Here is a 24,163-nt window from a genome sequence, read left to right as displayed (position 1 = left end):
GTCTCCCGTGGCCCAGCATCTCAGACAGGTCTCCCAGGTGACAGGGGCGCGGGTCTGCAGCTGGGCAGCACCGCAAAGGGGCACAGAGGACGACATGGCTGACTGACGGGACAAGAAAAAGTCACGCCTCCATGCAGGAGCACCACCAGCAGACAGGGCTGCGAGCAAGGACGGCAGAGAGAAAGGGGGGACAGGAAGCAGCAGAGGAAGGAAGTGGGCAGCCGTCGGTCTATTTCTGCTCTCAGACAGAGCACCCTCTCGCAGTTCTATAGCGATCTGCATTTGAAGAAGCTGGGTGCACTCCCAAGCATCACAACCAGGGAGGGGGCGAGGCAAAAATGAATATTCTGGACCTGGAAGCGCGAAGGGCTCTACCGCAGGCCCCAGAGCTCTTTGGAGAGAGAGAAGTCCCTGGTGAATACTGCTGCAGCCCCGCCCCAGACACCTGTTCCTTGACTTGCCTGTGGTCCATGGAGGCAGGATAAGTCTTGAAGGGACTTTGCTGTGAGCTCAAAGGAGAAACTAGGTACAGGAGGGCAGGCCCTCAAAAGCTGCGGAACCGATGTAGGAACAGAGAGGCCCTGCCGACTGGGCTCCACTCCCTGGGTCTCAGGACCAGGGATCTAACGGCAGGCAAGTCCCTGGCTTGTCTGGGCATCCCCGCCCATCCTGACAGCCAAAGACCCACAAGACCGCTCTCAGGAGCACTGCCTGCTCTGAGAATGGAGTCCATTCTATTTTAAAATTTTCTTGTCCTGAAGCCAATGACACTACTTTCAAGTATGGCCAACAAAAACTATTACTAGGAGGGCAGCTGGGATAGCTTCGTTCCTTAGTCTAGGCTGAAAGGAAATAAAATCACTTTGTTAATGAATTAATTTTCAAGAACCTGAAATCCTTAAAAAATCTTTGTCCAAGTTTCCAGGCTGCTGTTTCAGGCAGTTGCACAGATACCTAATTCAATTCCCTGCCACGCTAACATTTCTGCTGCAAACGGTACACGAGCGTGTGGCGAGTGGTGGTGGTGGCCCGCAGGCCCCCAGATGCCTGCGGCAGGGTGCTGCGGGGCGAGCCCCAGGCTGGGCCGTGGGACACAGGCCACACCTGCTCTGGGGCGTCTGGCAGCCCCGTCACCTTTCAGGGCCTTGCTCCCCTCCTCTGCCACATGAGGGAATGGGTGCACGGGCCATCGGGGCACACCTGGTGCGGATGCCCCAGAACTATTCTAAGCCTCGACTGGTCTCAGTCTCGGCGTCTTCACTGCTACTCTGCTAATGAAGATTAAATACAAGAAGGAATGGGAAAGGTTCTTGAAAAGTAGACCACCTCACTGGTCAGAGAAGCTTGTCACGGAGATGGGATGCTGAAAACTCCCCTTTCTTAATGATAGTAACGGGCTTTGTACTGACACCAGCTGACTCCCGTGCAGGGGCCCTGGGCGCCGGTCGTCACTTAGGAAGCGCACTCACAGGTGTGTCCGGAAGGTCCTGCACAGACGGCACCATAAGTACTGAGTGGGACTGTCCCCATCTGCAGGAGTTACACTGTTCCCGCCACAAAGCCAAAATTGTCCCCGTGGCCTCATTCTCACTTACACGCTACCGGGGTCTTCTTACAGAGGGGAAATTACGTTCCCTATGACCCTGGGTGTGCGTCCTCCGGGCAACGGCCACCGTCTGGCACTCCCTTCCTAGCCTGCGGTACTCTCTCCCATCAGCTTCCGGTGGATTCCACCTCCAGCTCATCAGTCTCGGTCTAGCTAACGACGGAGTTCAGGATTTAAAAATTCAACAACAGCAACAACAAAATCCCATCATCCAGGCCTGGAATCTATGAACCAACGTATCTGTCATTGACACATGCCACTAAAATCTTTCCTGCTAACAAGAGGCACCCAGGTCTGCTGGTGTCCGCACACTGGGTGTCCACACACACAACACTCCAGCAGAAACTTCTTGAAGACATTGGTCTTGGAGTCATCTATTAGCCAGTGGCTCAATGCAACTTCTCCCTTTGCCAGAGCCTCACGGAGTTCACAAACTGTCGCTCATCATGAAACATTTCAGCTGTTACTAGTAACACCCCGCCTCGACTTTCACCCAATCTCCGTCTTTATAGCACTAAGCTTGCCGACAGGAAATGTGCCCTTGATCAAGGTTCTGCCCAAACTGCTTCAGAAGAGACACCGCTGGGAGCCCTGCAAGGGGCCTACAGAGAGGCAGACACCCCTGCCACGTCCATCGGTGTCTGTCAACGTGGTTCTGTCCTTTGGGAAGCCTGTGTGGCGGTCCACAGCCAGCGCCTCTGCAGGGCACGGCAGGAGCCGGGGGAGCGCAGCGGGCTGTCTGAGGGGCTGGGCGAGCTGGCGCGGGGCCCGTGTTGGCTCCTCTCTGCAGCCCCAGCCTGAGTGTGCTCAACCACGTTTATTTTCCCGAGATTCTGCTCAAAGCCGTCAGGACACTTTTCACGTGGGATTCCGGAGCGAGGGGCTGTTGTTGTGTGTGTTTGTGAACGTATTTAAGCAAAATCTCTATTTTTTTTTTTTTTTTTTATTTTGACAGACAGAGATCACAAGTAGGCAGAAAATCTGGCAGAGAGAGAAGGAGGGGAAGCAGGCTCCCTGCTGAGCAAAGAGCCCGATGCGGGGCTCGATCCCAGGACCCTTGAACCATGACCCAAGCCGAAGGCAGAGGCTTAACCCACTGAGCCAACCAGGCACCCCGCAAAATCTCTATGTTTAAGAAATGTTACATGTCGTGAAACTCTCTCTCCGATCCCAGCTCCCTCAGCTGGAGGCAGCCAGAGGCACATGCTGAGAGATACTGTGGGTTCGGTTCCAGACCACCGCGATCGAGTGACTACTGCCATGCTGCGAGCGCCCACACAAATTCCGTTTACATTCTCCTGTCGTCTGGGGAGTGTCCAGCAGCACCGTGTCAGGAACAATGTACATACCTTAATTAAAAATACGTTATCGCTAAAAAACGCTAACCATCATCTGCGTTTTAATCATCTGCAAGTTATAATCACGGATCTCAGATCACCGTAACAAATGTAATAATGAACAAGTTTGAAATATTGTGAGGATTACCAAAACGTGAAGCTCTGGAAAAAAACAGCACCAGCAGACAGCAGGATTGCCTCGAACATCCAATTTGGAAAAACAGCCTGTGCTACCAGGGAACCGTAATAAGATGAGGGGCGCTGGTGCTGGGTACTAGTACTGGGTACTCCTCTCATGCACAGTCTTTCCCCAGTCCCCTGTGCACCCTCAAGCACGTGTGTGTCCTGCTCCACACCTGCGGAGCACACAGCCTGCTAAATGTCTACAACTGCAGCGCACGGCTCCCATTTGTGGCTTGTGCTGTCTTTGCTGGACAGCACTGGTCTATGCTCTCCAGCAATGAGTATCTAATTTCCACCTTATAAAATGTTCTATTCTCTGCAAATTAAAAGCAAAGCTTTCAGATGGAATTTTCTAAGTCCGGCATTATAACTGGCACACGAAAAACCAGTTCGCCAAAAATGCAGGGAGAATACTCTAAGTCAGATGCATTTATTTATGGGGTCTAAGTTCAGGGTGAAATCTGTTTGGCAAGACCCAGTTAAATTGGAAATGTCACATCCAGGACATACCGCTAATATCATATTTTTTTAAAATATTTTATCTATTTATTTACTTGACAGAGAGAGAGAGAGAGAGATCACAAGTAGGCAGAGAGTCAGGCAGAGAGAGAGAGAGAGAGAGAGAGGAGGAAGCAGGCTCCCTGCAGAGCAGAGAGCCCGATGCGGGGCTCGATCCCAGGACCCTGAGATCATGACCTGAGCCGAAGGCGAAGGCTTAACCCACTGAGCCACCCAGGTGCCCCTATAATCTCTTTTTAAAGACATTTAGTGAGCTCCTTCTGTGTGCTGGGCCCTTCACATTTATCATCATGATTTCTACTAAACACGAGAGGACCGAGGCTCAGAGAGCAGCTACGGACCACTCTGAGCCTCCTTGAATCTGGGTCTGCGTACCACGGCAGTTTTTATGTTTGCGTCACACTTTGCAGTCTACAAAGTACTTTCAGATGTATTACATCATTCAGTTATCCAAACTGTTCTGTGCAGTAGACGAGGTTATTCGTCACCATATTCAAAGGAGGATGTTACAAGCCCGGGGGAAGACTTGCCCTACGTCTCACACCTAAGTAGAGTGTAATCTTACACCAGGAGTTCCGGAAAGAAGTTCAGTATCTTTTCAAAAGTTTCCTCTCTGCTCTCCCAACCGTAACTTTCTCCTTTTAATTAATACCGATTGCTTTCCTGGTCTCAGAGTTCAATGGAACAACGGAAGGAGGGCCTTCATTGTCAGTAATAATTATGTTCATATCAATGACAATGCAACGGTTTCTAAACACATATTACTGTTTATTATACATTCTTCTGCTATTACTGTAGCAATAGCACCGTGACCTTACAGCGTGCTATCGTATGTATCATTATTACACGCATTATTTGGTTTGCTTTGGAACTGCACGCGGTATCATACCAACCTGGAAGAGGAAGAAACTGAGGCACAGAACGAGTTATGGATCAAACAAATTAAGAAGACAGGTAGTAAAGGTCACGAAGGGTGAAACGGAGAAGCATCGAGGAGAAACCTTTCCTCTTGGTCCCTAACGTCCTAGGGAAGGTGTCTGGCCAGCCTCACTTGGGTGCAGACTGGGGAACTGTAAAAGCCAAAGGACAAGAAGATCCATTAAAAAGGCTTAATTTCTTGGGAGTGAACTGTATTCACTGTGTGGGAGTCAGGTTGTGTTTTATCGTTTGGTTCTGTTTGTCCCGGTGCGCTTTCTGAAGAGCTGTGAGCAGCCACCCTCTGCCCTCTCTGTGCCTGAGCGCCTCAAGTCAAAACGAGTGGAAAACAGTGAGAACTAGAAGGAATGCGAATACAAGAGGAACAGGTGTAGCCCGAGAGCAGCCCATAGCGGGAGGCCGGTCTAGCCAGAGGGAGAGGACGGGGGCGGAGGAGTAACGGCCTGGCGTGTCATCATCAAGGAGTAAGGAGGGGTTCGGAAGAGGAACAAGTACAATAATTTTAGAGTGCTCAAAACCAAGCAGGACAGAGAAAGCAGAGGAACAAACGGAGCTTGTGACAGTCTGCAGAGGGGAGCATAGTGCCTGCGACCACTCTGTGTGGAGGCATCAGGCAAGCACGCTCAGGGGCCCGAGACCAGCAAGGCCAAGAGCGATGCGGCGGGGTCGACCGCACCCCCCAGACGCACAGCGAGAGAAGAGATGGGCTAAGACGCCAGCCGATTCCCGGCAAGGAAACCACTGGCCACCCGTGTGGGGGCCGGGCCTCGCCGTGGCTGTTTCTCTGGAACTTTCTCGCATGGATTTCCCGGCACTTCCGCTGCTCTCCTTCTATCTGTGCCCCGCGCCCAAGTTACTCATTTTATTTCAAGTTCCACGTTACGAAGCCCAACAAGATTGCTGCAGTCCGAAAATGACTGAACTTCGTCTTAACCAATGGCGGGAAAGCCAGAAAACCTGAAATTACGGGTAGGCGAGGACGCTCGTTTAAACAGCGTGTATCATCCGCAGGTTCTTCTTCACCATCTGCTTTTCCTGCACATCTCATAGCTCAGTCGGTGTCCTGGTTAATGATTATTTCCTTCTCTAAACTGTTATGAGGGGACAGTCCTTGCTCTATTTGACATGACCCAAAGGAAGTCGTGAAAGTATCAAGAAACTAAAACCTGCTACCGAATTTCTAATCCTTGTGGGTAAACACAGTCATATTCTTTCTTGACAGCATCTCTCGCTCCCTCTCTCCTTCTCCCTCTCTCCTTCTCTCTCTCTCTCACACACACACACACTGAAATCCCAGGGCACACAGGGGCTGAAGTTGTGCCTGAGACCAGCCCAGACAGCGTCCCACCCAGGCTGGGGCCTCTGCCAAGTCCTTAAGGATCTCAGTGGAGGTTCTAGTATTATTCCGTTTGAGCTCTTTATTTTGAGCTGTTATTAATTTTCCAATTAATAGAACTAACTTATTAAAAAGAAACCATGTTTAAAGGGGCAGGTGAAATGCAAATGGGTCGCAGCCCTGGAGGTCACGACCGAGTGGGCATGAAAGGGGTGGGGGTCCTGGCCTGCCATGCCCGCTGGCCTCAGTCCCTCACCGCCTCACCCCTGCTCTTTGATACGGCAGGTCAGGGCGTCCGTCTGCATCCCAGCAGAGCTGGGAACCTCAGCCCAGAGAACAGCAGGATTAAGATCAGTTCGTCTGAAACCTGCCGTATTAGCTTTGCCCATGCTTAGCAATTCTTTCCACCGGCCACAACTTCTTTAATTTCTGGTTTCTTCTCCTAACTCTACAAGGCATGCTCAGCATGGTGCTTTATTAAACGTACGGAGCTGGTCGCCAGTGTCTCTGGCTCCCTCAGCAGGTGCCCAGGATCCAGGCCTCAGCTCTCCATCCACAGGCATCCTGTCCAGGGCTGATTTCTGCATGGCCTTCCCTGGTCCATACCTTCCCCTTGTTATGGGGCCAGGGAAGAAAGGCAACAGAATAGGAATTAGTAGATGTGAGTTCTAGTCCCGGCTCTGCTACTAACTTCCCTGGTGACCATGACCAAGTTCTGACCCTTTCTAGGTCTGCTCTCATCTGTAAAAGGGAGGTAATCTCCAGCTAGCTGAGTGTGGTGTTACTTAGTATATTGTAAATGAGCTCTGGGCACTCGATGGCTGAGTCAACAGAAGCGATCCCAGCTGTGCCCTCAGGTCCAGCTCTGAATGGACGAAAGAAGATCACTAGGTATTGCCTGGACACAGACTCTCAGTGTCACCTCTCTTCCCCACTGGAAATGCCTCAAGGGACCCTGAAAAGTGTGCTTCAGGGAAGTGAGAAGCAGACACTGGGTCCAAACAAGCTCTGAGCCAGAGCTTCCCCAAGCAGCTCTGCTGGCTCTCAACCTGCCCTTTCTTCCTCGAAGCGCTCCCCGCAGGCCTTCCTGATCTGTCCCTCAGACCGGGTCCTGAGTACCCTGACCAGCCTTTCTTTCTTCTACTGGTCTTACTCAACTTGGGCTGCCATAACAGAATACCAGACGGGGGTCTTAAGCGCCCCCAGAAATGTACTTTCTCGCAGGTCTAGGGGTTGGAGGCCCAAGATCAAGGTACCGGCAGGGCTGGTTTCCCCCGAGGCCGCTCTCCTTGGCTTGCAGATGCCACTTCGCCCCGTGTACTCACATGTCCCCTTCTCTGTGTGCAAGCACTCCTGGCACCTCTTCTGGTAAGGACAGCGATCCTACTGGATCAGGGCCCCACCCTCATGACCTCATTTCACCTTAATTACCTTCTTGATGAACCTATCTGATTAATTATGCTTCATTAACTACTTATCCCCAAATATGGTCACACTGGGGGGTTAGGAGCTTCGACCTCTGAATTTGGGGAGGACTCAATTCAGTCCAAAACAGGGTCCCAGAGCACAGTCCTCAGTTAAACACCCAGATGGATACAAAACTGCAAATGTGGTCTGGCGATTCTGAAGATGGAAGGGATGGTCACCTCTCTGAAGAGAACAGTGATAGAATTTTCATCTGCTATTTATTTATCTTGCACAGTCCTGTATATTCTTTGGGATTCTCTAGGTTCTGACAGATACTAATGGGGAAAGATGGAATTTCTTTTTAGTGGGAAAAAAATAAATAAAGGCTCTGGACTAAGTCTGGCTTCAGCAGAGCCGAGAGCCTGAAGAACACGGTCAATGACGCCATGAGAACTCCATGGCTTTGGCCATCACTGACCTCTGCCTCCCTCTCTGTCAGCTTAATCTTCGCTCTTCCCCAGAAGCTGGTGGCCAGGCACTTAAGATCCCTTGGTCCCAACAGCTCTTGATCCCAGAAAAACAAAACAAAACACAGGAAACACCACATTTCCTAACAGTCCTAGCCCAAGTGCCATTGTGAACTCTTGGATAACAGACCTGTCCCCAGAATCTCCATGGCCAGGAGGCTCGGGCCCAGGGGCGTGCCACACCGAAGCAGGGCTGAGGGGCTAGGCCCGCGCATACCACACAGCCGCTCAGACTGCTGGGGGTGGAACGCTGGTCCCCCTCCACCCTACCCTCCTCTCCAAACAGGCTGCTGCCAAAACATGGTCTCACTGTAGGAGGAAGAGCCGTGATGGTCTAAGGAAGGATTTGCTCGCCTCTCACTTCTGTTTAATTTCTAGATCTTTATATTTATTTATTTATTATTTTTTTAAACATTTTTAAAATTTATTTGACAGAGAGAGAGAGACATCACAAGTAGGCAGAGAGGCAGGCAGAGGGGAAGGGGGAGGCAGGCTCCCTGCTGAGCAGACAGCCCGATGCAGGACTCGATCCCAGGACCCCGAGATCATGACCTGAGCCGAAGGCAGAGGCTTAACTCACTGAGTCACCCAGGCGCCCCTGATTTCTAGATCTTTGTGCACCATCTTACCTATGAAGATGGTCTTAAACTCCTACCTGTCTCTTTGGCCAGGGCTAAGACACAGATGACTAATCTGAACCAGTGAAGAGTGCCCTCACCCCTTCCTCCATCAGTAGGAACTGCACTGGCATGCAAACTTGCAGCAAGTTTCTCTTCCTGACAGTCTTTGAAAAGAGGAAACATCAAGAGTAATTACATCAAGAGTGTGACACATTAGAAATTCCTTTAAAAAACACACACGCAGATGGGCACATCTGAAGAAATGAGCAGTGTTAAAAAAAAAAAAAACCCAACAACAACAAAACCAACACATGCATGCTGTTGAATGAAATTTACCATTTTGGAACTGTCCAAAAAAATCTCTTGCTGCCAGGGACATGTCAGAAAAATACAAAATAAACTGCCTTAGCAGTCCAACTTGGGGTACAACAAAGTGAATGAGAGCAACGTGGTTCCTGATTTTCCAACTGCATGATTTCATTAAACTCCAAAAACATAGAAACCAGCAAAAACACAATTTAGAAGGAAAAGTCAAGGAACAAAGGGTCATTTTTTTTCAAAGTATCATTGTTTAAGAAGATTCACTGTATGTCAATTAGATCGCAATAAAACTGAAAGAAAAAAAAATTAGTTGTAACATACCAGTTACAGAACCCAGAGACAAAGAAGGCAAAATCTACTCATTCATCCAACAACTGTTAACTGTCCTTCAAACAGCTGGGAGAGGCCGTGCTAAGGTACCAGGACAGAAATGAACTGGTAAATAACAATTAAGAACAACAACTTTGAGTTTCGTTGTTTACAAAGCATTTCTGCATCTAAAATCCCAATTTTGGGGGCGCCTGGGTGGCTCCGTGGGTTACAGCCCCTGCCTTTGGCTCGGGTCATGATCTCAGGGTCCTGGGATCGAGCCCCGCATCGGGCTCTCTGCTCAGCAGGGAGCCTGCTTCCCCCCCCCCCACCCCTCTGCCTGCCTCTCTGCCTACTTGTGATCTCTCTCTGTCAAATAAATAAATACAATCTTCAAAAAAAAAAAAAAATCCCAATTTTCCTCACAATGATCCTATTTTTACAGGAAGGGCAAGAGAGACCCCCAAAGAAAAAATGAATAGCCAATAAGAGCAGGACCCTGAATTCATGCTCATATAAGACTTCTTTTAACTTCTTCCACTTAACGGATTTTGCCCTGAAACCCCTCCTCTCCCCATTTCTAATTTCCAGGCTCTGAATCTCCCTCTGTTGCAGCATGATTTTCCAGAGTGTCAACTAAAAATCAAGTGTTAGGCAATAAAAGGTCCTTCATTACACGTATTGGGAAAGCCGGGGCAAAAGTCCCACCCCACGGGACTTCCCAGAGCCTTGGTGTTACTGTGTGCTGTGCTCTTCCAGGGGAGCTGATGCACGGTTCTTCTCAAACAACCGACCACGGAACTCCTGTCCCCTGAAGCCTCTGTATGACCAGGACGGCAGTCAAAAGCACAGGTCCCAGAGGCTGACGAGCTCGGGTTCAGACGCCCGCTCTGTGTGAGGCGGCTTCTGTGACTCAGCGGGTGTGTGCCTCGGTGTCTGTTATCTGCGGAACAGCAGCTCCGTCCCAGGATCCTTATGAGGACAGAGGTACAGGTGTTTATGCTTAGGAAGTGCTGGGCAAGTTGCAGTGTTCACAGTTAAGGCTTAATAAAGGCGCCCTTTCATTTTCTCCAGGAAACAGTATATAAGACAAGCGTCGCTAGAGAACCTGACCGATTCTCCTTGTTTTACGAAATCGGGGTTGGAGGCAGCTACAAAATGACAAAGCGAGCGCTGGCTCTTTAGCTTGAAGGTTCGGACCGATTTCCAGCTTTGCCCGCTAAGTACAAGTCTGACACGGGGAACGTGCCCGAGCCTCTCGGGATCTACCAGGGCGCCTCCGAGGGGAGCTGGTAGCGTCACCCCCAGCCCGCAGGCCTGCTGGGAAAATGGGGGGTGGCAACAGAAGGGCCTGTAATAAACCCGTGGGATCTCGTTTGTATGGGAATCAGGACGAGTCAGACACATTTCATTTAAATATGTAAGGGCATTTCAAGCCTCGCATGCATTTTTATTAGCTCACATACTTTTGTAAATCCCTACAGTTTTGAAAATCAACCACCTAGCACTTTTAGGCCTTCCTGCCGATCTGCTGCCTAGACCAATGCTGCTCGTTCGAAAGGAGGTCCCGCTCACTGGACCCAGTAGCTCTTTCGGAATCCGAATCAGGCCTCCATGCTGCCAAGTGAACAGACACCAGGATGGCAGGAATGGTCTTTTTTTTTTTTTTTTAAAGATTTTATTTATTTATTTGACACAGAGAGAGAGAGAGAGATCATAAGTAGGCAGAGAGGCAGGCAGAGAGAAAGGGGGAAGCAGGCTCCCCGTCGAGCAGAGAGCATGATGCGGGGCTCGATCCCAGAACCCCAAGACCATGACCTGAGTGAAAGACAGAGGCCCAACCCACTGAGCCACCCAGGTGCCCCTGGAATGGTCCTCTTTACTGCATGTCCCCCTCCAGGGCCTTTAACAACGACTGACATATGGCAGGAGGTTAAAGAGAAAGGTAATAAAAGGTGCGGAGAAGGCACGATGCACCCAGCCCTCTAAAGTGTGACAGATGGGAGGCAGCTGGAGTAAGCATTCTTTCTCCCTTCAAGAAACCCTCACTCTAGTCAAGCAAATAAGACTCAGAAAGATTAAATATTGGATTATGAGTGATGGACCTCGAGTGTTATACGGGAGTTTAGAAAGAACAGAGAAATTCATGTGGATAAAGAGGTCCGGAAAGGGAGTGTGCGCAGGGCTAGGTTTCAAAGGACTTCACGGGCAGACAGCAAAGGCTGTGGGATGGGGAAGCAAGGTGGTGTGTGCAGGGCTGTATCCAAGCCAGGCTTGCTGGGGTAGCGGGAAGGTTCCTGGGAGCTGAGCTTTAGGAGAGCCTGCAGCAGGCCGTGGAGGGTTCCACGTGCCGGAGACGAGAGGAGCTGGACTGGCAGTGGACAGAGTGCTAGCATAACCTGGTCCCCAGAGTAGTGGACACTTTCCCCCCGTCCGCAGTCTTCTTGAAGCTGGCGGAGCCGAAGTCTTCAGTCAGGGCAGGAAAGAGCTGGTTCCCTCTCGGTTCACAGCAGGGATCAAATGATCATGAATGTTCCAACCAACAGCGGGAAAACGAGGTTATCGCCTGCAGCAAAATGCGTCTACCTTCCTCTACCTCCGGCATCTCTACCTTCCTGACTTCAGCAAGCTGGAGAATAATAAAGCACCAGGTCTTCGCTCCACTGGGGCTTTGGAAGGGCTCCAGGTTTCTGATTATAGAAGCATCCTCTCTCCAGGAAAAGGAATTTCATCACCGAGTACAAAGACTTCTCTAAATCAGAGTCTGCTGGGTGTTCTGATCATCATAAAGTCCCCTCACCACACAGTTTTACCCAGCTCCCATCTCCCTCAAGAAGGCTCTATCTCGACTTAATACACAGCTTCTGAAACACTGCATCCAGGGAAAGAGGCAGACCAGGCCACAACTTGGGAACACTCACGAGGGAGCCCCGGAGGGGATGCCCATCTTCCCGCTCCTGGTCCCTTCCTGGCACCCCCGGCATGCAGCCTGCACACCAGTGGCCAAGAGGGGACCTTCGAAGATGGAGGAGCTCCCAGGACTCATGTTTTCTCCGGGGCTCCCCAAGGAAACGCAGGCTGTCTTCTCTTCCAGCGCTCGTGCCGATGAAGACGGAGGGATGATGAAGATCAATGGTGGCATTCCGCAGCCTCTGGACCCTCTGACTGGGTGCAAATATCCCTCTCACTTGTAAACAAGCACAGAATGAACTCCTCACAGCCAAACGACGAGTCGTGCCGTTACCGAACCCAAGAGAGACCACGAACCAGCAGCAGCTCAGTGCGAACCGGATGCTGTAGTCTGTACCGGCCACACGTGCCGGACACACCTGGGTTCCCGAGTTCTAACTCAGTGCACACCCGGGTTCCGAGTTCGTACGTCTCCGGGTCCGGGGCTCTCAACTTTCCAAAGCTCCCATATGGCCATCGTCTTAATCTCTCTGAACCCCATCTCTGTAAATGAAATATGATTTCTCTTTCCTGGGGGGACAAACTAAATCCCAGGCAAGACAAGTGACTTACCCAGTGTAATACAGTGTCCCTAGAGCTGAGCGTTTCCAGACTCCCGAGCTCAAGTTCCTCCTGTAAACTCTAGCTGGGAGTGAGTGTGCCTCAGAATTACTGGCAGAGCTCACACAAGGCATGTACCTCGGTTCTACGTCTGGAAATCTGGACTCAGTAGGGCTGAGGTGCAGCCTGGGCCCCTGTGTTTAGACCTTGATGGGCCCTCTCAGTCGAGAACCGTCACACAAAATCCTCAACTTGAGGATCTCCAGTAGCTTCTCCTGACGTCCAACAGAAGAGAAACCCCCTTTCCAACGTGTCCTGTCAGAGGGGCAACAGCTCCTTCTTGTTGGAAAGGTGCTCGCCACTCTTGTCTGTAATTTGCTCTGCTCCCCGTCCCCACGGAAGAGACCTCACACGTCGTACCTGTCCAAAGCAGCCCACGTTCCCTCAACAGACATTCATTTCTGATGGCAGCCTCCGGAAATAAAGAGATACAACCCAAGGGGTACAAAACAGTGAGTTCTCGGCTATGGCCAGAGCATGTGGGCACACTCGGGCTGGGCTCCGGCTCTGCTAGCCTAGTGAGACAGAAAGCACCAGACTCTGTCTGTCAACTGCAAGGAACTTAATTACTCTCTCAGACCAGTGAACCTGCAAGCGGACCAAGCCAGGGTCCAGGCATGCAGGCGATCAGTCACATCATGGTTGGTTCGCTGTGGCGTTCACATTTCAACCAACAGGGTCATCTTCCAAGGCCTGATTTCTGGCACTCTGAGTCTGCCCTCTCTGGGAGGTGCTCCATTCGTGGTGGCAGTCCTCTTTCCTGGCTCCTGCACAATTTCTAGCCCAGGATGAGGGTCTAACTAAATGCTTTGTAACTTAAGGGAGATTAAAGCAATTAATTTACTGAGTATCTGCTAAGGCACCTTGCTAGAGGCTGCATGTAAGTAATGTCCTTTAATCAACACCATAGCTCTGGTAGGTAGGCAACACCCCCATTTTACAGACAGGCAAACCAGAGCACAAAGGGTCTGAGTAACTTGCTCATGGTAGTAAGACTAGCGGAGAGGCCAAAGGGCCAGCTCCGCTTTCCTTGAACGTCACACACACACTGAGGGTGAAAAGGGTTTACCTCCACAAAGTAGTGAACTTCAGGGCAGAAAAGTCACCAATCATGAAGAAAAGACAAAACAGACTTGGTTACTCTGAGAAGGAGAAAAATCTCTGCTTTTCAGCCCAAGTGTGGCTGGGAGCACACACGGTAGCCCGCTCCCCATCCTGATTTTCATCCACCCACACCCCATACTTCTCCAGGACACACTTAAGACACAGGTCCTCCTAAAAGTCCCCTTAACTCTCCATACAGCAAAACCACATCCTCCTCTTCCCCATGGGCCTCATCCGTGTCCCTAAGAAATTCATCTCACTTTTCCAAGTGCATTTGTCTTTGGCTATCCCACTCCGTACTGCTGGTGTTGGTTCAGCAGCTTTTCAGGACGGGAAATGTCTGCATATTTGCAGTTTCTACTACGGCTTCTATTTAGTAAATGTTTAGGAAGTGTTTTTTCAGTGAATGGTCATCCTAATTACAAAAAGGCCCTCCTTCCTTCCCAAAGACATGTACGAAATGTTCAGAACCTACATAGTTGGGAGATGATTTTGCAAGTATCCTAAACAGCCAGCGAGAATCCCAAGGATCCAGGCTGGCATCCTCTTCTGGGACTCATTCCTCTGGGTAATGAGTCCAGTTTAATTCTTTCCTCCAAGTGTTGTTCTGTTGTGTTTAACATAAGAGATTATGACATGCTAAGCAACAAGAAATGGGTAATGGAAATCAGGACTGTTTTAAAAAGTAACCCCTGAGCCAGTCATATATTAACTGATCAAGCTTCCACTAATTCCAAAATAGAAAATACAAACATTATAGCAAAATTTTGTCATTTACACACTTCTTTCCTATATATTATCCTCAAAATAGCCCTTTTCCTATAAATGAAGTAACTAAGGCCTAGAGAAATAAAGTGACTTGCCCAAGATCACAGCTTTTAAGTTTACATTATATAAACTGAACCCAAGCCTTTGGACTCCAGATCCATGACATTGCCTCTCTTTGAGGAAAACTCAACAATAATTTTAACACTTACTTAATAACGGAGGATAGACTGATATTTTTAAATATGTCTGCTTTGCCATTCAACAGCGAAAGTGTTTCCCAAAATAACATTTTGCTGTGGCTAGTCAAGCACTAGGCAAAACTGTCAAGTCAATGCAATCTGTCCGTCCTTCCGCTCTCCTGTTCTACTTCTCTCTCCCTCAACTCTCCCTCCTCTGCCACTTCCTCCAACCAGGTGCTCCTGCTCTCGCCTGTTAGAGACCCACACAGCTGTGCTTTCTAATAGACCCTGGGGGACCACAGACAGTGTGATCACAAGCTCCTCTCAGGGACTGTGACTTATATAATTCGAATTATCTTAATACCTGCAACATCAATCTTATGGACAATGTTCCCCATCACTCCGAAGTTGGTCGTGATAGAAGACGACGGAGCTGTGCTCCCTGACTTCCAAGAGCTCAGACCACAGGCGGGCAGAAAGGTGTGAAAGAAACACTGCTGTACAACTACCCTTTAGGAAGTACCCCGGAGAGACGGGATGGAGGGTTGGAGGGAGTCGGGACAAGGGGCAGTCTATTCCACCCTAGGTGGAGGGATCCTCTCCTCCTGTTCTCCACTCTCCACAGACATGGAGGTGTGCCAAGAGCCAGGCGACAACCGGCTCCAGGCCCACCGGAGAGACTCAGGAAGGTGTGCCAGCTGGAAGACAGAAGGTCAGTTCATACGACGGCATTCCAGGCTCAGAGTGTCTGGGAAGATGAACTGAAATGAAACTGACTAGACCTCCTTGCTGGGTGACCTCACACAAATTACCCAACCTCTCTGAATGTCTGTCTTCATTTCTTTCATTCATTTAGCAAGTATTTACTAGATACCTGCCATGAGCAAGGCCCTAGGGATATAGCAGCGAACAGAAATAGATTCTTATTTTTATTAAAGATTTTATTTATTTGAGAGAGGGGGAGGGACAGGGAGAAAGAGAAAGAGGATACAGAGGGAGAGGGAGGGAGAAGCAGGGTCCTGCCAAGCAGGGAGCCCAATGCGGGACTTGATCCCAGGACCCCAGGATCATGACCTGAGCCGAAGGCAGACGCTTAATGGACTGAGCCTCCCAGGTGCCCCTTAGAAATAGATTTTTTAAAACCCTACCTTGTAGCACTTACTTTCTGCTAAAGAGAGACAAACAATAAACACACACAAAATTAAAATCCACAGCACGTTGATGGTGGTATGTGGTCTGGTGAAAAGATAAAGCTGAGTAAGGGGGCAGGGAGTGCCCGTTGTGGGGGCACCTTAAGAAGAGAAGTTGCAGCCATAACCAAGCAGAGACTCCAGGAGATGAGGAAGAACACCACGCGAGCATCTGGAGCAGAGGCCAGGGGAGGGGATGCCTGGCGTGCTCCAGAACAGGCCAGCGTGGCAGAGGGTGCGAAGGACACATGGCGCTGTCAGAGACGGACTATGGAGGTGACAGGGCCAGGCTAAAGCAGGCCTGCAAGTTACCCTGAGAGCCGGGGCATGTGCAGGCAGGCGGGAAGCCACTGGAAGGTTCTGAGCACAAGACAGACACTTGATTTGACATTTTATAAAGAAAAACAAGTGAAGAACCGGGAGCAGGAGGACAAGGCAGGCAGGAAGCTGAGAGGTGGGGTCTGAGGCCACAGAGGTGAGTCGGGTGTGAGATGGAGGCAGCGTGGACCAGCTTGGCGGCACCGCAGAGGAGCGGCGGGACGCAGGGCGTACTCTGAGGTGGAGCTGGAAGAACTCCCTGTGGCGGCTCAGACAGGGAGGAAAAGAGGAGTCAGGGATGACCGAGCAGTCAGAAGGAAGGCTGGCCTGTGGACAACCAAGGAAGGTATGGCTTAGGAAAAGCCACGACGTGTTAAGTTAGAGATGCCCCACAGACTCCCAGAAGCAACACCAACCAAGCAGGGAAGACAGGGGATGGGCGTGGGGAAATGTCAGGGCGGGAGGTGTATGTGTGGGTTGTCTGTATCCCTGGGCTTCTGCTTTCACTGATGTTATGTGGCTCAGAGTCACCATGGGCGGAGCAACCGGCGCTGTGTGGGGCAGAGAGGCACGCACCGATCCAGTCCTGCACCTTCCCCATCCCTGTCCAGCCCAGGCCCCATCTCCCGTTGATGAGGCTTACTTGTTCGCCGCAGCAAGTCAACACCTGTCTCTTTGGTGGACTGCAGGGCCCAGGAAATGAGAGGGGTAAAGGCCGACTTGGCCTCCACATTGGGTGGGTGATCCTGGCTTGAACTTCAGGTCTTCCCTGATACCACTCATTCTGACTCATTTCCATAATCCAGTGAAAGAGCAAGAAAAGTTAAAACACTTCCCAAGACTAGATATGAATCTGAATAAAGAAAGAGCTGGCTGGAGTTTGCTTCCATAAGGCAGACAGACTCGCAGTAGTGACTTCCTGTTTTCAGGTGACTGATACATTCCAACCGTGGCTTTTAGATCTTGGAGCTGGTATACCACATTCCTTCTAGAAATAAATCAGAACAAGTATCAGGAATTCTGAGAAACAGTGGTTTCTGATTTGGGTTCCATTCTCCCTTGTGAGATTACGGAGCCAAAAATCACATTTAAAACTGTTTATTCTGGGGATGGCAAGTCATGTAGTCTCCGTTCTGGGTCTAGAAGGGGAAAGAAAACTACAAAGTGTTCCACAAAGCTGTCTCTAGGGGTGCTCAGAAGGCAGTCTCTGCCATCTGTTGGAACTGGTAAATGTGTACTAAACTATGAATCCAGTGAGCTTCTCATGTAACAAATTTTTCTTAAAAAGGTAAAAACGCAGGTGAAGTGTGTCTACCACAAAAGCCAGCTAGAACAGCTTGCCTAGTGTTGGAACAATACAGTCTTGAAATCAATGGCAGGCAAAAAAAAAAAAAGCCCTAATCATCTGGAAAACGCTGGCCCAACCACTCAAGCTCTCAGGATTCCACAATTGTGTGGTTTTGGCCCCGGCATATCATGACAATCATCAGCATGTTCTAGAGTGAGATCATCCGGAGATTCCTTAGGAAATGTGACCGAGTTCTCTGGCACTCCAGCAGCCGGGGTGTGCTGAGGACACTTCACAGTTTTCTCAGGAGGTCAGCTGTCAGGTTTTCGACAAGCTCTTCTGAACTAGCGTGCTCACTGGGCACCCGGCACCAACATCAGGCTGCCCTTGAGCTAGCCAGGTCACTTGCTTGTTTCTCCTTCCTTATCAAACCCTCTGAAAACGACCTGTGTCAACTGCTTAGTTATTAAGGCCTGACTGTGCATCAAGCAGTTTTAGGCACAAAGGAGACAAAGTTGCAAAGAAAGGAGACTCGAAAGCTCTCAAGGAACTCATAGTCTAATACAGAATACCGGTGTGTCTGTGTGTCCATCAAAGTGAACGTGGCCCGTGTGCAGTCAGGGCTGGGTGTGTGCGTGGAGGAGTGCGTGCACCCGTGAGGCCCGGAAACACGTGTGCAGAAGCTGACAGAGATGCCCCACGTCCTCTCCGCCACTGCACTCGCAGAGAAAGAACAACATAATGTATAAAGTAAGTTCATGCCATCTCGTTTAATTCTAGCAGCATCATAGACTTTCTTAAAAAACGATCAAGAAACTTGACAAGTCCACACAGGCCGTGCATGGCAGAAGCTAAGTTATAAACCAATTCCCCAACTCTCAACACTACCCAAGAGGAAGGGGCTGTTGGGAATATCAACTCCCACGAGCATGCCTGCTTCTGGTCCATCTGCCTGAACTTGATCTGCGGCTTCTGACTCTGGATTTCTTTCCTCCCTGTACCTCCCTGCCTTTGCCTCAGACTTCCCATCTCAGTAATGACAGTCTGCTCTCCTCAAGCCGATGGTTCTGAAAGTCTGGTCACCAGACCTATGGCGTCAGAATCACCTGGGAACTTGCTAGAAATGCAGATCCCCAAGCCCACTCCAGACCTATTGCTGAATCTGAGCCTCTGGGGCGGGGGGGGGGTGGGCAGCAATGCGGGTTTTCATGGGCTCTGCAGGCGATTCTGCTGAAGGCTAGACCTGGAGCATCACCCTGACCTCCGCTAAAAACCCAGCTGCTCCGTAGAGCCTGTGTCACCCACCATGATCACTTGGCCCGTGACTGAAGAAGAAAACCATTGGTCTGGTCCGTGCAGCAGCCACGGAACACAGTCAGACCCAGCAAAGTTCTTCAGGGCCAGCTGAGGGAAAGCTGCAAGTACAGGTAACAGACCTCCCCCTTCTGGTCTACTTTCCAGGTGGCCCCCACTTTCTCGGTTCAGCAGCACAGCGGCCTTCAACCTCACCCCTTTCCAACTCATCGGACCCAGCTTTTGGGCTGGGAGCTCAGCAAAGTGGGACAGGCTTGTGGACACACCACCCTCTTCCCTAACCAGGCAAGGAGGTGAACAGCTCCAAGCTCTGCTCAGGCTTACTCCGCCTAGAATCAATACTAACAATGAGATATGAACCTCCCAATTATATTACTTTCTACAACCCCCCAAACTCCTCTGTACTTCTCAGAGGATCAGAAAAACTACTTTTCAAACTGGGATTAGAACCCGGGACTTCTGACTCACTCTCCATGGACCTATCTACCGTAACATGTCACGCTTAAAACAAATTCTTGTTAGTTATCTAATGGAGCTACAATAAAACAGCACGTGCTGGTCACTGTGTAAGGGCACAGGCCCATGTCAATAGAGCACGTTACCGCACGGAAAGAATGTCCTTTTCACAACCCAGTGCATTAGAAATCATGCAGAGACACTCTCTTAAACAAAGGATAACTTCCTAGATCCAGAGCTCCAAGTTTACAGAAAGGATGGGGGACAATCTTTCCAGCCCTGCTTTTCTTCATGCAAATCTGGGGATCCTCTCATCCACTCCCTTGATTTTGATTAAAAGGTCTCTAATTTCCTCTTACAAATAATGAAAGGTGCTTATTCTGTTATCATTTTCATGTCTATTGCAGCAATGTCCTTCAGAGGGAACAAAAAAAAAGAAGCCTGTAGAGACAGAGCTGAGGTCCCCACACACCCACCCCCTGCCCATCGATATGCTATTTACACTCTGTTCTAAAATATACCAAAATTCCATTTGAGAAATGAGAGGCTGCTGGATGTCAGAAGCAGACACACACAAACACACTCTCTTTCCATGTTCCAAAAGGGGGAAATCTGCACACGGATGATCAGATCACCCTCCCATTCCGCCTCCTTTATTTTCATTTCTTAGAAACTATCTCTGTTGGAACATCCCTTCCCACATTCATACCCTGAGACCGATCTGGGAGAGGAGATGGAGGAGAGAGAAGGAATAAGATTCACAAAAGACTAATTTGGAGCATTGGTAATTACGGCAGCTGGAGAGCTTACAAAAGCAGAGAAGGACCCTGCTAACAAAACACCATCAGGGCACTTCCCCGAAAAACCGGCCAGGCACGAGATTACTACTAACAATGAGGGAACAATCAGAGGCCAAATCAAATCTCAACTAAGCAGGCAGACTTGCAGAATTTTTCACCTTCACTGCTACGATGAGCATTTGAAAAGAGCCGAAGACTCCATGAGTTTGACAAAGGGAGAAAACAAAAGATCGCAAGAGACTCATTCTGGATAAACAGTTGCTGCTCTGCATTCATAACTCTACACCATCCAGGCAGCTCGAGAGAGGCACGAGGAGGGGTCCTCGGCCGATGTGCCCCCAACCGAACCAGCAACCAATTACCCACGCCGCACCTGAGCATGCAGTGCACCCCCCGACCTGCACCACCTCTCTGCCTCCCACCCCCACAGCCGGCATCAAGCCCACCGAAGGCAGAAAAGAACGCTTTTTTTGGGTGAGAACCAGCCAGAGCCTAAGCTGTCATTACACAGCAAAAACCTAGCGAGAACAAAAACCCAGCGGCAGCCTGATGTAGGAAGCCCAGAACGTACCTGAATTCTTCAAATGCAAACATGACCTAGTCAGAGACAATGTCCTTAGACTGTCTGGTAGCCTTTTTGGTTCGGAGGACAACCATTTAGTCAGTCGGATGGTGCAAAGTGCAGGAAAAAGAGGCGGGGTTTCCACACCCCCCCAATCTTCTGAAGTAAAAGGCTTTCTGCAGACAGGGGCCTGCAGCCTCCAGCTCCGCCAGCTGCTGACAAGCGGCAGCTCACAGGGGAGGCAGCTAGAAAACCATGTGATCATTCCAGCAAGTCTGATTAATGCAGTGTCTGCTTAGGCTCCAGGCTGGGAGCCGGAGGAGCCCGGAGAAATAAGTCGAACCCTGGGACTCGCCTGGGATCCTGGGCGAATCACATACATGCACCCCTTCTCCCCCAAACCAGAAATTCGAAGGTTGGGAAGTGGGAGGCAAAGGCCTACAGGAATGCCACCAGCTCCCTGCAACCTGCCCGATGACCTCATCTCCCGTGCCTGCTGCTGTCACCACCAGGGATGGCCAGTCGGTCAGTGAACAGTATAGAGTGACACCAGGCTGCATTTTACAGAAGATTCTTCAGAGTTCCACTCGCAAACACTTGCTCAGCCGCAAACGCACAGACCGCTTCAGCATCACGGAAGTCACGCTCTGGGCTACCACTTCACCATGGACAGCATGACCTTGTAGGTCAACTGTGATGAATGATCTCATTGACTGAATTACTCATTTACTGAGTGTCTAGTATGTACCAGACTCTTTTCAATTCCTTGAGGTACAAAAATTACTATAATAATTTCAGAACAGAAGAAAAAGGAAAAGATGTCAGCCAAAAAAAAAAATGTTTACCAGTTTGTAAAGCCTGAGCTGGCAAGATTCAGCTGTATTCTGCAACTTGCCATTAAGGAGATGTTCAGCATTTAGAGTGCAACTCTTATAAAATAAGGAAGACAGATCTCAAATAAAAACCTGTGAGTCACTCTTGACTTTCTCTCCCTCACAACACAAATACAATCAGTTCCTAATTCTGATTCTGCCTCCAGAAGGCCCCTCTCTTCCCCATGCCCTCAGCACTTCTTTCTGAGCCTTGTGCCTTATAACTGGTCTTCCTCATTCTGTTCTCCTCTTAAATCTGATTCGGATGCCCCTGCCCCTTCTAACCCTGCATTAGTTCCTCAGTACCCACAGGATTATGCAAAAATGCCTCAGCCTCACGAAGAACATCTTACTTCTCCAACTCTTCCTTCCATCAAAACTCTTCACAAACCCCAAACCTCACAAATTCAGGAAGACAGTCCCAGTTCCCTAAATGTGCCAGAGCCTCGTTCCTTTGATCCATGAGGCACCTGCGCAGGTGATTCCTTGTTTCCTGTGTGACCTGTGTCCTCTCACGCATGCTCTGCCCCCAGGGGCCTGCGCATCCCCAGGCCAGTCAGCTCTCTCGCTACTGCCACTGACCCACCGCACAGCACTCTGCCTGCCCCACACAGCCCTGAGGCCCGTCGGGCAGTGCCGTGCATTCCCAGAGCCTGGCACAGAGCTGGACAGAGAGGAGCCATTCAGCAAAGGTCTGCAGCAGGAACCACCTTTTGCCTCTGCCTTCCGTTAGGGAGGAGAGTGATGGGAGCACAGGTATCCACACACAAAGGTGCTCTGAGATGACTATGCCCCCTTCCCACGTTCTCTCTACCTGGAAGAGCAGCCAGAGTCCAGAGCCTGACTCAAAGAAATGAAGCGGTAATGGCCGAGATCAGTGAGAATGATTTTGGGGGGAATCCTGAGATCCCTCAAGCCACACAGCAACCATCCACTGAGCTGATCCAGAATGCCTTGCCCAATATTCCTGACAAGCCTCTCCGCCTGGGACCCTCCAGTGACAGCAGCTTCTTGGCAGAATCATGATATAACAGAAAACCCAAGAGATTCGGAGTCATTAAATAACTGAGTTTCCGTCCCAGATCTGCCGCTTCCTGACTCTGTGATCCCCGGCAGGTGACTCGAGCTGCCCACGCCCCACTCCCTGCAAGCGCAGCTGGAGGAGGGCAGACGCCGGCCGGGCCCCGCTCACAGGATGGCAGTCGGGACCCCACAGCGCAGCACCCGCCGAGCTGTGAGAGCTCCTCGTCGAGTGCCTCAAATTACGGAACGTTCTCCATCATTGTTACTGGCTCACGAGGCCGCCTCTCCCTGACAGCGCCGATAGCCGGACAATCTCCTCTACGGCAAGGCCGCCCTCCTCAGTGCCGTGTTCTGTCTGCTCGCTGGCAGCTCATGTATTTTTTGGGTGGGGGTCAAGGTATTTCTGTCCAGGATTCTCAGGACAGGAGGGGTGTGTGTGTATAACACACACACACACACACACACACACACACACACACACAGGAGGGGTGTGTGTGTATAACACACACACACACACACACACACACACACACACACACCCGTGTATGGAGATGTGTATAAAATCACTGTCCAAAATCCCAAGTTTAAAAAAGCAGCAGAGACTACCCAAGGCTCAGGAAGAACAAGTCCCCCACAGCAAACACAACGATATGATGTCGCTATTTACTAACGACCTGGGTGCAGTCACAGGTGCACGGAGGTAGGGGTAGCTGGTGCGCAACCAGACACCAGCTTCTGGAGGGAAAGGAGCTTCAGCGCATTCTCTTACCAGTCCTTCCTTAGCCTCAAGGACGGGGCTAGTAAACAGCAGATGCTCAACAACCACTCCTGAGCGAGAGAGGTGTTGGCTGGTCTCAAGGCCAGAGCCTCCCGTGTTGGTATTATCCGCAAGGTGTGGGGAGGAGCAGCCGTGCTCTTAGCTCCTAGTCGTCTGCCGCGGGCACCGGCCAGATGTGCTTTAGCCTGGCTACGAGGCGGGTCCAGTGTGGCCGAGGCCTGGGGGATGGAGACCTCAGGACTCATGCCTGTTTTCCATCAGTAACACAAGAATCTCCTCTTGGAATGCTGGTTATACCTTTCAGGGCAATTCATAAGGTCCAAGTTCAAGCAGAGTTGGTGAAAAATCTCCAAATCCCAGAACCAAATGTATGGCAGACAAAATTTCATGAGATCCCCCAATTTACTAATAAGGAAATAGAGGCCAAAGAAGTTAAGTAACTTGCCCAAGGTCATACTGGTGTCAAGTCGCAGAGCAATGATGTGGAGCCAGGTCAGCTTAATGCCAATGTTTGCCAGCCCTGTGCCCTCTTGGGTCCCAACACCAGTGACCCAAGAGCCTCAGGTTGCCTTCAGCAGAGCGCTTATCCCATCGACGGTCAGGCAGCCTGTGGCTCTGTGACAGGGCTGGGCCACAGTGACCGTCTAGGGTGCTTCCACCCAGCTGGTCCATCTAGTGCCTGAATGTCATGGCCAGACACGCGTCTGTACAGGCTGCAAGGGTGTGTCAGCTGCTGCAGGGAGGAAGGGCTAGGATCTCGGGTTGACACAGGGCCAGACCGGGGATGGAGTGGGCTTCCAAGGCTAGGCACTCCATTTGATCAGACAGCACCAAAGTGCC

The 24,163-nt window shown here is 50.4% G+C and overlaps 1 protein-coding gene across 2 annotated transcripts in view; it reads right to left on the bottom strand.

Moving 5' to 3' along the window:
• EVL (Enah/Vasp-like) overlaps positions 1–24,163 on the bottom strand; it is a 145,888-nt gene that overhangs the window by 88,454 nt on the left and 33,271 nt on the right. The window contains exon 1 of one of the 2 annotated variants that reach the window (XM_046009084.1): positions 20,660–20,825. The exons of the other annotated variant lie outside the window; for it this stretch is intronic. Coding sequence (XP_045865040.1) covers positions 20,660–20,682 — 23 coding nt within the window. The 5' untranslated portion in view covers positions 20,683–20,825. Of the gene's footprint in view, positions 1–20,659; positions 20,826–24,163 lie in introns of those variants that run through there. 2 annotated transcript variants of the gene reach the window in all.

This window comes from Meles meles, chromosome 6 (assembly GCF_922984935.1).
Source record: "Meles meles chromosome 6, mMelMel3.1 paternal haplotype, whole genome shotgun sequence".
NCBI classification, from domain to species: Eukaryota; Metazoa; Chordata; class Mammalia; order Carnivora; family Mustelidae; genus Meles; species Meles meles.
This window is presented reverse-complemented; position numbering and strand designations above follow the sequence as displayed.